Genomic DNA, 16,368 nt, shown 5'->3' on the forward strand with positions numbered 1-16,368 from the left:
CATAAGTGCTTCCTTTAAGTGAAAAGGTAAAACTCCTCTATTTAATAAGAAACAAACACAACAAACAACAACAACAAAAAACATGCTAAGGTTGCTAAGATTTACCAGGAACAAATTTTCTATCTGTGAAATTGTGAAGAGGAAAAGGAAATTCATTCTGGCTTTGCTCTTATACCTCAACATACAAAAGTTATGGCCATAGTGCATTGTAAGTACTTACTTAAGATGGAAAAGTTAAATGCATGCATACATGCATAGAAGAAACCCAGTACATGAGTATATAGGGTTCAGTAGTAGCCACGACTTCCGGTATACGCGACAGACCTTGGAGGTCTTGGAACATATCCCCTGTGGTTAAATGGGGACTACCATAAATACGGAGATAGTGACTTATTTTATATCTACAAAGAGCCCTGCAATTTAATCTCTTAATAATTAGATAGTAGGTGCCAGATTTGAGCAGAAATGATTTGTAACATTTTGAAATCAGGCAATCATATTGGTCTTTTGAATGAAAACCACTTCTGTGTTAGAATATTCAATTTGGTTTGTCTTTTCTATTTTCAATCATCCTAAAGATTCCTACACAACAATCAATTCCTAATTATTTACTAGGTACTGACTTTGTAATCACATTTGTATAGATTGTATAGAATCAAGCATTTTATTTTCTCTGTCATCTTAGAGAGGCCCAAAATATACTTTGAGAGTAGAAAATTACACGATCTATAACTTGAAATGAACTTTAAGGAGATTATAATAAAAAAATACTAGGATGAAAGAGATATGTTTACCATTCCATATAAACCTGATTTGAAAGGTCCAACTTTTATTTTTTAATTAGTGAAGTTGTTTTATTTCCTATGCATACTAGCTGTCTTCCTCACCACAATTTTCGGTAATAAGTGCTTCCAAAATTCACAGCACTCTACTTATTCATTGGATGGTCATTTTGTCAATGTTTTCCAATGGTGGTTTGGTGGAAAATCCAGTTTTTTTGTGCACTGTAACTGGTTTCTCAATTCAAAAACATAGTTTGCCTTGTCTGAAAAGAGTATCTTCCATTGCCTTTGCTGTGTTGAATAAGTTAGCCCTGGGAAGATTAGGGGTGGGCAAGTGCTGAGGGATTGAAATATGAAGATTTGGGATTTGTATCTTGATATGATAATGGGCTATGCAACTGCGTGAATGACAGAACATCCTTTATGTTTCATCTACCTGATTTCTAAAATGGAAACTATAGACTAACTGAATTCTTATTATCCTTTTCCACTCCCAGGCTCCTTAATTCTAAAAATCTGTTTGGCCATCAAATACAGGTCTCTTCACAGTTGAAATTGCCTCAAGCACAATGCTGCAAGCACATCTGGGTCCTCATTAGTGATGTGTAGTTTTGTCTGTAATTGAAGTCCTTTCTCCCATAGCTCTTACACTAACATATCAAGACTATCTCATTTGTCTAACAATGGGAAAAGGACTTTTATATTGTTTGCATTTCTGTCATTCTACATACAAAAATATCCACTGCTTACCACTTTTAACTTTTCGCTAGATTACAGAAAAGATCCATAAGGAACAATACAAAGCAAGTATGGGCTTGTGGAATTGTCTTTTAAATCTCCTGAAGGGACTGAAACTAGAGAATTTGTTTTCAGTAGGGAATTTGGTTAAACCAGAAAGATCACTGTCTAAAAATTCTTCTTGGTTTTTAATTTAAGCCAAATAAAACATCCATCCTCAGCTGCTTAAATTATGGGGTCAAAGTGAACATAAATAAATTGATTTCTGCAGTACATCACATCCAGTCTTTTATCTATCTTTAAGAACTATAAATGCTTACTGAATGTACATTTGTGGACCAATTTGCACTGGGAATTTAATTCCATAAATACTTCAAAAAGTTAGAACTATAAGTTATTCACATTTCATAAATGGAGAATCTGAGGTACAAGGAAGATATTTTCCTTTGTAGAATGTGACTAGTAAAAGCCAGGTTCAAATCCAGGTTTGTCAGGTTCATTCTAGAAGCACAGTGTTTAGCCAGTGAACTACACCATTTCCTATCCAAATAACTACAGGTGGTCAAGGGGAATACATAAAATACAATCTTCTGCATGAATATCATTAAGGTGCTTTCTAGTCAAGATCTGAAACTGCACCATATGCCTTTATTTTAGAGAAAAAAACACTAAATATTTGCAAATTACAGTTGGTTATGGTGAGATCAGAAAAAAAAAATCTCACAGGAGTATGATCATGGCATGAAATAAGCTTTTCCATCTGTAAGAAATGTATACCTTGGTATAAGCTATTTATAATTCTCCTTTACATCTGTTTAGGCTTTCTAATCTTTCTCAGTTCTCTATTCTTACTACAATTCTGCTTTTCAGTCCCCATGTGTGATGAAATGACCCAACGCAGATAGTAGGGCTGAGGGACATCTAGGAGGTTCTCAGTACTTCAACTCACAAAACAAACAGGAAAGAAAAAGTGTAAAATGTATCCCTCCCCATGCTCCTGATGGAGTTAAGCGCTTAGTGAAATCTCTTGAAACAAATGCAGAAAGTCACTCAGTATAATCATTGTCACTGGAAGTAGATTTTTAGTGTTTCTTTGCCAATAACAACTTGTGGTGCTTGATTAATACGGATACAGTTAACGAAAGAATGGCTCCATGTTATAAAACGCACTTCCTAGCTTCCTTTTCTCATTTCAGCTCTCTAGAGAAGTGGTGATGCAATGCTTAAAACCTGAAGTCATCCAGGAAACAGTGGTTGGAAGAGTATCAAGGGTGTTACTAGGAGAGGAATCTGCTCAATTTCCAATTCTATATTAAACACCTGGAGGACGCCTCTTAAAATCTTCCCTGATTGCCTTGTGTATTCTGCCACGTCCTCCCCACATTTGTTTTTCTACTGAGCTGTTACTCTGCTTATGTCAATTTTTCATTCTTGAAAACTTATGAGCGGGAAAAGGATTCTTGAGCTAACAGAGACGCAAGAAATGCGCACAAACCATCAAAGGGAAGCGCAGGGGGTTCCCTATTCCCACGCCCTATTCCACTCCTTTTGCGTAGGAAGTGCTACTGTAAAACATTCCGGTTTCCCTCGACACATCCTCGCCCCTCGCACCCCTTTCCCTCTTTTTTTCTTGCAATGTTATTGGCATTATTATTTTTTTTTTTTTGACACACAGCTGCAAATGGAAACAGATCCACCTGCATTCTACCTTCATACATTGTAAATGAGTATTCGCGCATAAAATACGTTAGATCTTAGTAAGCATCTTGCTCCTTGAAAAACAAAACAAAAAGCTGGTCTTTCTCAATGCCCAGTTCCAGAACTTGGGTTCCCAGCAAACAGAGCAAGGTACAGCCCCAGTTGGAAACTCCCAGCCCTGCTAAGGGGGAAAAACGGGGTTTTCCGGCCACCTTAGGGTTTAAAAGCCTGTCCCGTGGGAGCTTTGCTTTCAGTTCTCTAGGCGGTTCATAGCTGCAAGAGCCCAGCTGTTCGCTGAACCTGGGCCGCCTGTGAGTAATTCGACGCGTCCAGGAGCTCGAGGAGGGCTGACTGGGCGTGGGGTTCGCAGAAGACAGCGCTGGCTGGGAACTGACAGACAACTAGACAGACAGCGTTGACTACTTCTGAGACCTGGCTGAAGGCCGCCACCGCTGAGTGGCGCGGAGCCTGCAACATTTGATCTGGGTTCAGAAAGCAGGTGTCCGGACTGCTTCTCACAGCCTGCCAGACGCGGTAGCCCCCAGCTGTTTGGAACCTCAAGGAAAATACTCAGGAGCGGCTGCCGGAGGGAGAGGCAGTGCTCTCAGCTGTCCAAAGTGCAAGGCCGGGCTATTCCCGGACGTGCACAGGCGCAGAGGGCAGGCAGCGCCGCCCGGAGTACCCCGGAGTGCCCCGGTGCGCCCGGTGCGCGAACTTGTGCGCCCGGGAGAGGAGCGCTTACCATGGAACATGGTCTGCGGGAGGCGGGCGTAGTCATGATGACCGCAACTGCAGCAGGAGCAAGCTCTCACCGCCCATAATCACTCTCAGGACTCTGGTCTTCCGCGGAGTTCCCGCGAGTCGGTGCCGGGTAGGGCAGTGTCTGCAGCTGGTTGCTCACCCTCGCCGCGCCTGCTGTTTCATCCATCCCAGGGGGGGCGGCACACACCACAGCCCAGCTCTGCGCTGCTTTGCCTTTTCCATAACTTCCGTAGGATCAACCGGCCGTGTACTTTCAGTTTCTAGTTTGCGCTTGGTATGCAGGTTCAATCTTTGGGTTCATTCCCAGGGAGCGGTCACAGTTTTCTCTCTCCTGGGGACCTGCGTCCTCCTTCAGCGCTTCTTATGCACCTGGGCTAGGACCAGAAGAGAACGCGAATTTCCAAAGTACTGCAGGAGAAACCAGCTGGCCTTCTGAATCAAAGTGATCCGGGGTGACTTTCCAGTTGACTCCTAACAGCCTTGGCAACGCTGGGCGACTGGGAGCTAAGATCATCAGTTGCTAATATGTCCACGAAAGTCACGAATGTGCAGTGTCCAAGTGGACGCTTCGGAGGAGGCGTCGCAGCTTGTGCTGCGGATGTGGTGGACGTTGCAAAGTCGTCTTGTGAAAAAAAAAAAAAAAAAGGAAGTGAAGAAGTGAAAAATGATTAAGAGGGTCACGCCCTCTACCCCTCCAACCTCTCTAATCAGTTTCTTTCCGTTCTGTCTTTTGTACATGCACCTGCTCAGGTGGGACCTCATGGAAAAATTACATTATGGGTCTACATAACCTGGTAAGTGATGTCATTGAAAGATCAAACCCCAATTAAGTGGAATATGTGGAAACTGTAATAAGTAAGACTCCCACATGTGTGTTTATCTGAATTGGCTAATAAACTATCTGTTTTGACTGTATGTCCTTAGGATGTTAATTTTTTCCTATGAGCTATCTAAATATTTCCTACTTTGGCTTGGCTTCTAATATTCCACAGAAATGCTGTTTAGCTAAAGGTGGATAATGTAAACCAGTAACAACAGTGATGATGATAATAATGACCATCGTTTATCCAGCATTTGCTCTGTTTCAGAATTGTGCTACGCATTTTATATGCATGTCTCATGCAAAACTTTCTAAGAGACAGACCATTTTCTTATCTGTGCTTTACAGACATAGGGGCTGAGCCTTCTTTAAGTAACATTCTGTAGCTGACTTAGCTAACCTTTTGGACAGAAATCTGCTGAATTCTTGCTCTAGAGTCTGTACTTGGAATTCCTGTGTCAGAATCCCTTGTGAATAATGCAGTCATGTATGCCAGGAGAGACACCTAGTGGGTGGGCCTTTTCCCCAGTGTGGGGACCACGGGGAAAGTTTTTGGGGTTTGTGACTTCTAACTTGACACCTGAGAAGGACTGAACCTGGGGCTGGTGAAGAGCATCCCTGATTCTTGTAGTGTGAACAAAGGAAAAAGGGAGAAAGACAACAATTAGAATGGATTAGAGAGTAAGATAAAATACCTCAAGCTCAACACTTGTGTCTCTGATTCCTCTTCTAGTCTCACTTCCCACATCCAATGCACAGACAAATGCAATCAGCACTACCTTTAAAATAAACGGTGCCGGTGCCGGTGACTACATAATCTGTCTGAGGGATCTTCCAGCTCTTCCTCTTGCTGACAATCCCTTCCTTACCTTCACAGCAGCAAGATATCTGAAGACACTCCCTGACCCCAGTTCCATTGTATTCCGGGCCTTCCATGCCCTGTGTGATCTGGGCTCTGACACCCTCCACCCCCCACAAACCCCACCCCCAAGGCGCTTCTGCACTATGTTCTATCGCCCTGGCCTTTTGCTTCCCTGTGCCAAGCCCAGCTGGCTGCCACTTAGAACAGTGTCCAGCACATGGTGGGCAGTCAGTAACTATTGCTGAGTGACAGACTGAGAGAGATCGACTATGTGTGAGAATGCATGGGTGACTGGGTGTGAAGGGGAAAGTGTGTGAAGGCAGGTGGGAAACAGGAGGAAAGAGTGAGAGATTGAGGGGGCAAGTGTGAATAGCAGTCAGAATGGACAGTGGAAAGCTGAGTATTTTTCTATTTGACTGGACTCAGCATGGGAAGTAGGGAGTAGGGAAACATGGGGCTGGAGTTACTTTAAAAAATGAATTCTTTAACCAAATATGAATATTTAACCAAATAAGCCGGTGACTTATTTATTGAAAATCCCTGAAAACAACATTGGTAGGTAATTGCTCAAAGCCTGCACTTAAAAAAAAAAAAAAAAAAAAAAACCTTTTCAGGGCAGAGTATAAAGGCATTCATCAATGACTCACACAAGAGGAAATCTGTCTTCCTTTTTGATGCGATCACCATAAAGCCCAGCAGAATACGAGCTTGTGCGTAACTGAACTTCAGAGTAAATGGAATTGTTTAGAGCTCCAGGAGATGTACGTTCTCACTGGACTGTGCTCCCAAGTATGATGGATTTTTTAAGAGAATATAAAGCATTTTGACTTTTTACGGTTTTAGGAAAATGGGCACAATCTAATAACATTGAGTTATTATTTTTCTGCATATTAGAGGATTAATACAATTTGGAAAACAATTCCAAAATGAAGTCTTAAATAAACTTGTATCAATAAACTCAGCATTATTTTTCTTTTTCTTTTTTTTTAAAGATTTATTTTATTTATTTGAAAGACGGAGTTAGAGAGAAAGGGAGAGACAGAGAGAGAGGTCTTCCATCCGCTGGTTAACTCCCAAGATGGCTGCAATGGCTGGAGCTGTACCCATCCAAAGCCAGGAGGCAGGAGCTTCTTCTGGGTCTCCCACTTGGGTGCAGGGGCCCAAGGACTTGGATATCTTCTACTGCTATCCCAGGCCATAGCAGAGAGCTGGATGGGAAGAGGAGCAGCCGGGACTAGAACCAGCACCCATATGGGATGCTGGCACTTCAGGCCAGGGCGTTAACTCTCTGTGCCACAGCGCTGGCCCCAGCATTATTTTTCATAAAGTTGACAAGGTTAAAACATTCTATACATTTTTTAATGATAGTATTTTATGATTAAATAAATGGAGCAATAAATATTATGTTGGCTGATAGACCCAATAATTATGTATAAAAGCCAATAAGGTGAAAAAGAGTATACAAATTTTATGTTATAATCAATAAATATTAAAAAGATGACAGCCTTCTCAGAATGATTAATATGGTGCAATGGAAAAAACAAAATGATGACAACTTAAAACTGTTGATTTAAGCATGCCTTTTTTTTAGTATTCTACAGTCTTCAAATTGTTCATTTTGAACTGTATTCTTAGAGAATATTTTCTTGATTATTTATCTGAAGTTTTACACAATATAACTACTCTTCATAGTCTGTGATCTGAATTCTATTGTTCATTTCATGGGTATTTCTGAAGTTCCTATGACCTAATTTTCGAGGTGTATATTTCAAAAACACATAGCCAATTTTATGAGCATATGATTTGCATTGTTGCACAGGGACCTGTTCTTAGAAGGGTGTATACTTGATTTAATGCTCTGCTGTCACAGTCTTGAAGTTCTTAGTTACTTTTGGACAAGAAGAACCTTATTTTCACTTTGCATTGGCCTGCATAAGTTCTTCATCTCATCATATAAACTTTTCACATGTTAAGTTATACATTGAGGATAGTAATGCATGTCTTTAAGATGGCTTCAACCTGATGGAGAAAACAGATGTTAAATGTGTAATTTCAAGAATGAAGAATATTATGAGAAGGAAAAAAATGACATGGTATTTGAACCAGAGATTTAAGGCAATCTAGACTTATTTTATGCTGAAATAAGAGTCCAAAAAAGGTTACTTCACCTCTCCAGTGAAAAACAGCTATAAGTGGATGACCTGTAATTTGGAATCAGATCTGTATGATCTTCAAGCCCGAGCTTGTGAATTACATTTGAATTTTATCAAACAACGACGACTGAGCATCTGTTTACATGGTCATATGTTTTTTCTTGTGTTCTTGAATAAACCATAAACCATAAATGTAGCATAATGCTAAATTCAAGTTGCCAATATTTAGCTCAGAGTTTTGCAACTGTATTTATAACCTGGATATAGTTATTGCAATCAGCTGAGAGTAGGCTGGTCTTGTCAGGTTTTGCTAACTTCATGAAAAGAGTTAGGAATTCTATTATTTTCCAAGATTGTTTATGCATTATATGAGCTGTTTTTTTCTGGAAGACTTACCAGAGTGCACAGATACAATATACTTAATTTCATGTGATAAAGCCCAGAGAGAGGATAAGCCTGTCAATTCTGAGCATCACAAGACTGTAAATAAAAAGGCCTAATCAAAATGGCTGTGTCAGTCAGAAAGTACCCTACTGGGGATGTGCATGCCAGCATACTGGTGATGCCCAGAGTGTGGAAAAGAGTGGAATGATCCAATCGGCATGACAGAAGAGAGAACTAATGCCAAGAGGAACCTTGACATTAAAGCACTAAAAAATAGATGGAGAACTACAGGATGATGACAACAAAACCAACCAAGAGTAGGAAGCAAAGTCAGAGAGTCAGAAATCAGTGTCCCAGACGTCAGTGGAGACTACATTTCAAAATAGACTAACTAATTAGTATTTCCAGTTGACACAAAGATACTGAGTAAGATGAGGACTGAAAGATATGTACATTGCATTTGGTAAAGTGATTAGAGATTGTCCATAGCCCTTATAACAACAGAAGGGTAGTGTAGATAGAAACAACATTCTAGTTTGTAGGGGGATGAAAGAGGAAAATTAAATATGAGGAGACCACCTCCTAAAGATGTTTAGTAATGATAAAAACATCAAGGTAGGTCTTTTGATGTAGCAGTTAAGATACTATTTAGAGTGCCTTCATCCCATTTCAGAGTGCCAGGTTCAAGTCCTGGTTCCTCCGCTTCCAGCCCAGCTTCCTGCTGATGCATAGTCTGAGAGGGAGCAGATGATGGCTCAAGTACTTGGTTCACTGCTGCCAACACAGGAGACTCAGTGTTCTGGGCTCCTGGCTTTGGCCTGGCTCAGCCATTCTGACAATTGTGGGCATTTTGGAAGTGAATCAGTGTTTTCTCTCTCTCTCTCTCTCTCTCTCTCTCTCTCTCTCTCTCAAATAAAATGAAAATAAATACTCTTTATGAAAAGGAATAGGATAATGGCTTGGAAGGTGCCTAAAACATGATGGAAGTTTTCTTTTTCATGCATTAGATGAACTTGAGCATATTTATTTATTTTGTAAAATTAGGTTTTAAAAAAGTGGAAAGGATGGATCCAAGCAACCCAAGATACCATTTTCTTCCTTAAGCTCTTTTCATGTCTTCTCTTTAAGTTCAGTCCTTAAATCCCATATTTCTAGGCAGTCATACTCAGCTGTATATCTAGTGTCTAACTGTATGCTCTCTAATGCAATTTTTCTTAAGTCAATGACTTGTACATTTCTGGGTGTGTGTTGGCTTGTCTAAGAGAAAAATTTAGTATTTTTCCAGGTCCCCTCAGAAAGGAAAAATGTAACTTCTGTTACAAAAAAAAAAAAAAAAAAAAAAAGAAAATCATGTGTTGTTGTCAATCAGAGGTTTTTTTTACAGACCATATTTTGGGAGGTATTCGGTTTTAACCACTGTTTTCACAAAAGATCAATTACAGAATATTGCACCTACAACAATTTTGTTCATGCAACTGTTTGTAGAAAGTAGAAAAAATATTTTACTCTGCATAGATTCCCTTTACTTTATCCACATACTAAGTGAGGATGTTGAGTTGTTTTTATGAGCTCTTAGGTAGCAGTGATTGTGTCTTTTTCAATCTGAAATTCTCTGCAGTCAACAGAATGCCTTTCAAGTTGCAGATTCTATCTGTGAACAACTTGTGGAAAAGGGAGACATCAGATTGCACAGGTCTTGACTTGCCTTTCTTACAGAGAATCCATGGTCTGAGGCATTGCTATGTCTAAGGTTCTGGTCAATTTGTCAAAAATCCTAATATTTAATATAGATTTAGATGTATTTTCTTAATCTGGAGAACTGTCTTATTTATTGTTAGATTAGAAAATTCACTTCATCTGCCTCTCCTTCAGAGAAGCCAGGTTTGTCCCAGAATATTTGTTATTACCTTGAACCCTCAGTGTATCCAGTAACTCAGATATGACATGGAATGATTCAGTGATTTGCAACAGTAATAAAGTTAATAAATAGTAATCTAAAAAGAACTTATAGTTTCCTGAGTTCCTAGGGTATAACAGTCATTGCTCTGGCTAATCACGAGTCAACTGACACTCTAAAAATATGGAACTACTGTTAACACAAGAGCACAAAAATTGGAATTTTCAAGAGACCAAAATACCAAACCATGGAGTTTGGAAGGCCTGAGAATGACTTCTTTAAATAATGGAGTGGAGTGTCATGTTTCTTGAGTAAAATGCCCTATTGCATGGCAGCTATGTGCTATGATTTCCTTGCCTTTTTTCCACGTTAGCAATTTCCCCTCATGTTTCGCCAACAAGTTTTTAATGATGTATTTTTTGTTGGAGTTTATTTTTAGCAACTAGTTTTGCTATTCTGATCTTCCTTAATAAGATATAGTTTTACCAGTGTAATGTAAAATTTTTTATTTCCTATTAATTGCCTGCTTTCAAAATGATAATCAGTATCATTTTTGTTCTTGAAGGTCTTTAAACTTTTGTCTAGGTTAGAAAAGTGGGGTCACTTTAATTTGAAATTAATCCATCCTCTAATGTTTTTTTCAAAATAAATTTTGGGAGATTAGGACCATTTACCAAATACAAATATATCCCTACATAAATATTAGACTATATGACCTTGTTTCTCAAAGCTTTTTAGTGTATGAGTATATATTTACCTTTTATTTACTCATTATTTATTTACTTATTTATGGTTTTGTGGCCTAAAATGATATCTAACTAAAAAAATGTTACTATGTGTAATAATGTATTGACTATTCACGGATGATTGAGACTAGAGTTTTTTGCAGCTATTTTCCAGAAATAACCAGGCACAAATCAGTGACTTCAAAGTAAATTCCAAAAGCAATGATTCCAAACCTAACCAGAACAACAAAATTGACATTTTTTAAGATTTATTTATTTATTTGAAAAATAGAGTTACAGAGAGAAGGGGAGAGACAAAGGGAAAAAAGGATCGTCCATCTGCTGATTCACTCCCCAGTGGTCACAACACCCAGGGCAGGGCCAGGCTGAAGCCAGGAGCCAGGAGCTTCATCCTGGTCTCCCACGTGGATGTAGGGCCATGCTCTGCTGCTTTCCCAGGCGCATTAGCAGGGAGCTGGATAGGAAATGGAGCAGCTGGGACTTGAACTGGCATCCATATGCGTGCTGGCATCTCAGGTGGCAGTTTTATTCCCTATACCACAATGCTGGCCACCAAAATTGACTTCTAAGAGCCATAAGTGTCTGTGTGAAAAAGTGAATAAATAAAGGACCTTAAATTCTCAAGAGGTGGAATCTAGAAAATATCAGTTGTTATCAAGCTATCAAATTCAGTTTTATTGCTGTTGCTGTTTTAAACTTGATTTGTACTATTATTTTCTTTATAACTTTAAATTTCCTTGAGCCTTTTAGACCCTGATGCCCCTAATAAGTATTTGTTTTGTGGACTTGAATCTGACTTAATTCAATTCCCTTATTTCATCTTCTTGCAAAATCTTTATTGGTTATTAAACTGCAAAAGGAAATAAGTATACTTTATGACAAACCTGTTCTTGCAAACAGACTTCTTTAACAGTTGTCTTGTAATACTTTTTTCCCATTGTTAGATATGTTAACTCAATATATTGTACCAGTAAATATTATTAACTGGAACTTTGCTTTTCATGATAATAAGCAATGTTATATAAATAATGTTATTTCTAAATAATGTTATTTCTAAAATGTAATATTGTCATTGCAATGAGTTTTTTTTTTCTGTTGCAAAAGCACCAAACAAAAATTTTGTTAAAGCTTTATTTATTTGAAAGGAAGAGTTACAGAGAGAGAGAGGGCGAGACAGAGATTTTCCATTCTCTGTCTACTCCCCAAATGGCCACAATGACCAGGGCTGGGCTGGGCAGAAGCCAGGAGCTCCATCTGAGTCTCCCACGTGGGTGTAGGATTTGCTGCCCTCCCAGGTGCATTAGCAGGGAGCTGGATCAGAAGTAGCACAGGACTGGCATTGCAGATCAATGGGTAAGGCTCCCACCTGGCATGCTGGCATCCCATATGGGTACCAGTTTGAGACCTGACTGTTCCACTTCCAATCCAGCTCCCTGATAATGGGAAAGCACCCTGCACCCACATGTGAGATCCAGAAGAGGCTTCTGGCTCAGCCCCAGCCATTGTGGCCATCTGGGGACTGAACCAATAGGTGGAAGATATCTCTCTCTCCTCCTCTGTAATTCTGAATTTCAAATAAAATAAATAAATCTTTAAAAAAAAAGAAGTTCAGCAGCTGAGACTCCAGTTGGCGCCTATATGGGGTGCCGGCACCGCAGCAGCCTAACCCTCGGTGCTTGTTCTGGGAGTGCCATTTATGTTATGAGAAATAAATAATAATAAAGGTCAAGTGACAAAGACATCTAATGGTAAACAACTTCAATTTTTCATTGGTCTGTAAGATTCCTTCAACAGGTTTTACATGCTTACTACAATAAATTGAAAGCAGAGCAACCAAATTTGATTGGCACTCTGATATGGGATGCCAGCCTCACAGGTGGTGGCTTTCACCTGTGTGCCACAACACCTGCCCATTAAATAGTCTTTTTTAAGTTACCAAAACAGAACATGTGTTGGGGCTGCCTTTGTGGCGCAGACAGATTAAGCTGTTGCCTTCAATGCTGGCTTCCCATTTTAAATTGCCAATTTGAGTCCTGGCTGCTTCTCTTCCATTCCAGCTCCCTACTACTGAGCTCGAAAAAGCAGCAGAAGATGGCCCAAGTATGTGGGCCCCTGATACCCACATGGGAGGCTGAATGGAGCTTCTGGCTCCTGGTTTAGGCCTTGCCCAGCCCTGGCTGTTGCAGCCCTTTGGGGAGTGAACCAGTGATTGGAAGATTTTCTCTCTCTCTCTCTCTGCCTTTCAAATAAATAATCTTTAAAAGAACATGTTAGATTGAAACATTTAATAAATGGAGACAAGCAAAATTTTAAAGGAAAACTTCATCCAATTTTGACACTATAACAATCATGCTGTTAGTATGATACTGCAAAATTTCTCTCTGCACACATAACTGCGTAGATACATATGTATTTTAACCCAAATGAGATCTTCATAAACATATTGTTTTTCAGCATGCTTTGTTTTCAGTTAACAATCTCCCCATTTGTATTTCAGTAAGTTTTTATTTAATACCAAGATATACAAATTTCCAAAATTGACCCCCAAATTTCCATTATATTGGTGTTCTGTTTAGTGGGTTATTATGTTAAAGATCACAATGTGCTGATTGCTTCTAGGCCATTTCAGTGGTCATTATTGGAAAAATTATGAGTTTTTATTGATCATTCCAATTATATTTTTTAAAGATTTATTTTATTTATTTGAAAGTCAGAGTTACACAGAGAGAGGAGAGGTGGAGAGAGAGAGAGAGAGAGAGAGAGAGAGAGGTCTTACATCAGCTGGTTCACTCCCCAAATAGTCACAATGACCAAAGCTGGGCCAATCTGAAGCCAGGAGTCAGTAGCTTCTTCCGGGTGTCCCACGTGGGTGCAGGGGCCCAAGGACTTGGATCATCTTCCACTGATTTCCTGGGCCATAGCAGAGATCTGGATCAGAAGTGGAGTAGCTGGGACTTGAACCAGCGTCCATATGGGATACTAGCACTGCAGGCGGCAGCTTTACCCGCTACACCACAGCACTAACCCCTCCAATTACATTTTAATCGTTTATATATTTTCAGTTATTTTCCTTAAAGTTGTAATTTTATCACTTTTTTCTTTCACTGGAAATATTGCCTCTTAACATCATGAACTTAATGACATATTTTTTAGCAATAGGTACTTACATATGAGGTTGTTTCAGAACATCACAACAGATACTACATCAAACAACACGACTTTTAAGAGAAGCTTTAATGATCACTATAGTTATTCTGTTCCTTGAATCCTGAGAATATTTAAAGCTTTAAAGTGCTGTATGCTAAAGTGAACTAACAATCAATCTTTCCTTTGGTGATTATTTTACCAATTTAATATATGATTAGGTTCATTTGTTTTCAATGATAGTTTTTGAAAATTTAGTTGTATAGAAAGGCATACAAGCCGGCGCCGCGGCTCACTAGGCTAATCCTCCGCCTTGTGGTGCCGGCACACCGGGTTCTAGTCCCGGTCGGGGCACCAGATTCTGTCCTGGTTGCCCCTCTTCCAGGCCAGCTCTCTGCTGTGGCCCGGGAGTGCAGTGGAGGATGGCCCAAGTACTTGGGCCCTGCACCCCATGGGAGACCAGGAGCAGCACCTGGCTCCTGCCATCGGATCAGCGCGGTGCGCCAGCTGCAGCATGCTGGCTGAGGCGGCCATTGGAGGGTGAACCAACGGCAAAGGAAGACCTTTCTCTCTCTGTCCCTCTCTCACTGTCCACTCTGCCTGTCAAAAAAAAAAAAAAAAAAGGCATACAAGAGAAATTTTGCATGAAAAGTTCTACTTGCTTTATATTTTGTGTCTCTAAAGGTAAATATTTTCTCCATACCAAACATAGAAATCTAGTTTTATTATCTTATAGCCTTTACCTTACGTATAAAGGCCTATAATTTTTTTTAACCAATACCCTATGATTCATCACTTGGTTTGGATTCAATCTTACAAAAATACCCTGGGCACATTTCAACACTTAGTCTACGTGACAGTTCCAAAGCATTCGACACTCTTGCTTACGATCTCCTCCTTCTGTATTTCCCGACATCATTTTACTGATTCTCACTTTAGAGATGTAATTTTCCTCTCTCATTCTTTGTATTCTCTTCCTCTGCCTGTCTATGGTAATATTTCTATTCCCCAGCTTCTACCCTCAGCACTATTTTTATAGGATGCACTTCCTAGTTCTTCTCATCCGCACCAGTGGTTTTAACCACAGCTTTGTAACTATTGCCTGCATGTTGTATTTCCAGTCTAGTCATCCATGACCTCAATTTGTAACCCTAAAATCTAACAGACTATGACACACATCTACCTGAATCTTTCGAGGGGATCAAAATCAACACACACAAGCACACTCTGATTTTTCTACCCCATTCTTCCTCCTTATTATATTCTTTCTGAATATGTATTTTACTCACTTATCACCCAGACTATAAACCTGGGGGGGCGGTGGGAATCACTATAACAGATTGATACCAACAGCTTGTTATTTACTGCCCACAATCATCAATTCCTGCTGCCTTTGTTTAGTTTCTTTTTCTGTCTTTCTTTGATTACAAAGCTTCCTTAACACGTACTTTTGAGAAAATGATCACTCTCTTTCTGCAGTTTTTCAACAGTCTTCTCTTTCCTAAGGGCATGGCTACTTCTGCCTGAAATGCAGGGTTCTTTGCGATTCACAGGCACTCTCCCATCACTCTTAGATCACTAGGGGTTCCACTAGGCATTCTCTCAGATTTTCAAGCTTTGCAGTCTCTTCACGTTCTGTCCTTTCAGCTTAGTGACCTTTCCACATGCAACCTTCAGGATAAGCTCAGATTTCTGGTCCTTGAGGCTCTTCTGTCTAACGTAACTTGTAAGGAGTCAGTCTTCATTCTCACAGTTCTTATCATCTAAATTGTAACTGCTCTGAAAATTTTACACCCATAAGATGAGTTCCTTGAAGTCCATATGACTTCTGTATTCTTCTGGAATCTTTTGTGCCAAGCACAACACCTGTCTCACTTGAGGTGTCAGATGCAAGTAATGTAATGACTATGCTTAAAATGTAGCTTTAACTCTAAGGACAGTTCCTATCCTAGGGTGTTCAATACAGAAATCTCACACAGACTAGAGAGGACAACATTATAAAGATGAAACAAAATTTCTTTTTAAAAATGGGTGGCCTGCAGATGGATTTAATGTCAATCAAACTGTTATAATGAAATAGGATTGTGAGGAGGAAAGTACTTAGGCTAAGTATGAAATAACTGCTTATATAAACATTTATTTAAATATTTTCCTTCAAATAATACCATTAAGTTAAAAACATTTTTGTGTTCACTGGAACAACATCTTTATATATATATATATATATATATATATACACACACATATATTTCTTGTATTCTTTCTCATGGACAAGCTATTTAAAGTTAAGGAGACGGGTTCAAGAAAGTATTCCAGAATCACTTGTTTTTATTTGCTTTACTTGGTTTACAGGAGTTATTTATTTATAGTAGTATTTATGAT

General features: G+C 39.4%; 1 protein-coding gene and 1 long non-coding RNA gene across 10 annotated transcripts in view; one reads left to right on the forward strand and one right to left on the reverse strand.

The window, feature by feature from the left end:
- Window positions 1-4,099, reverse strand: part of IL7 (interleukin 7) — a 39,638-nt gene extending 35,539 nt beyond the window's left edge. For all 7 annotated transcript variants that reach the window (XM_089335449.1, XM_070075256.2, XM_008255688.5 and 4 more), the window contains exon 1: window positions 3,961-4,099. In XM_089335449.1, coding sequence (XP_089191575.1) covers window positions 3,961-3,970 — 10 coding nt within the window. In that variant the 5' untranslated portion in view covers window positions 3,971-4,099. The remainder of the gene's footprint in view (window positions 1-3,960) is intronic.
- A 519-nt stretch (window positions 4,100-4,618) lies between these two features.
- LOC103348070 (uncharacterized) overlaps window positions 4,619-16,368 on the forward strand; it is a 60,765-nt gene continuing 49,015 nt past the window's right edge. For all 3 annotated transcript variants that reach the window (XR_016235752.1, XR_016235754.1, XR_016235753.1), the window contains exon 1: window positions 4,619-4,774. This is a non-coding gene — a long non-coding RNA (uncharacterized LOC103348070). The remainder of the gene's footprint in view (window positions 4,775-16,368) is intronic.

Source organism: Oryctolagus cuniculus, chromosome 6 (assembly GCF_051225735.1).
Source record: "Oryctolagus cuniculus isolate XC-2025 breed Fujian yellow rabbit chromosome 6, ASM5122573v1, whole genome shotgun sequence".
NCBI classification, from domain to species: domain Eukaryota; kingdom Metazoa; phylum Chordata; class Mammalia; order Lagomorpha; family Leporidae; genus Oryctolagus; species Oryctolagus cuniculus.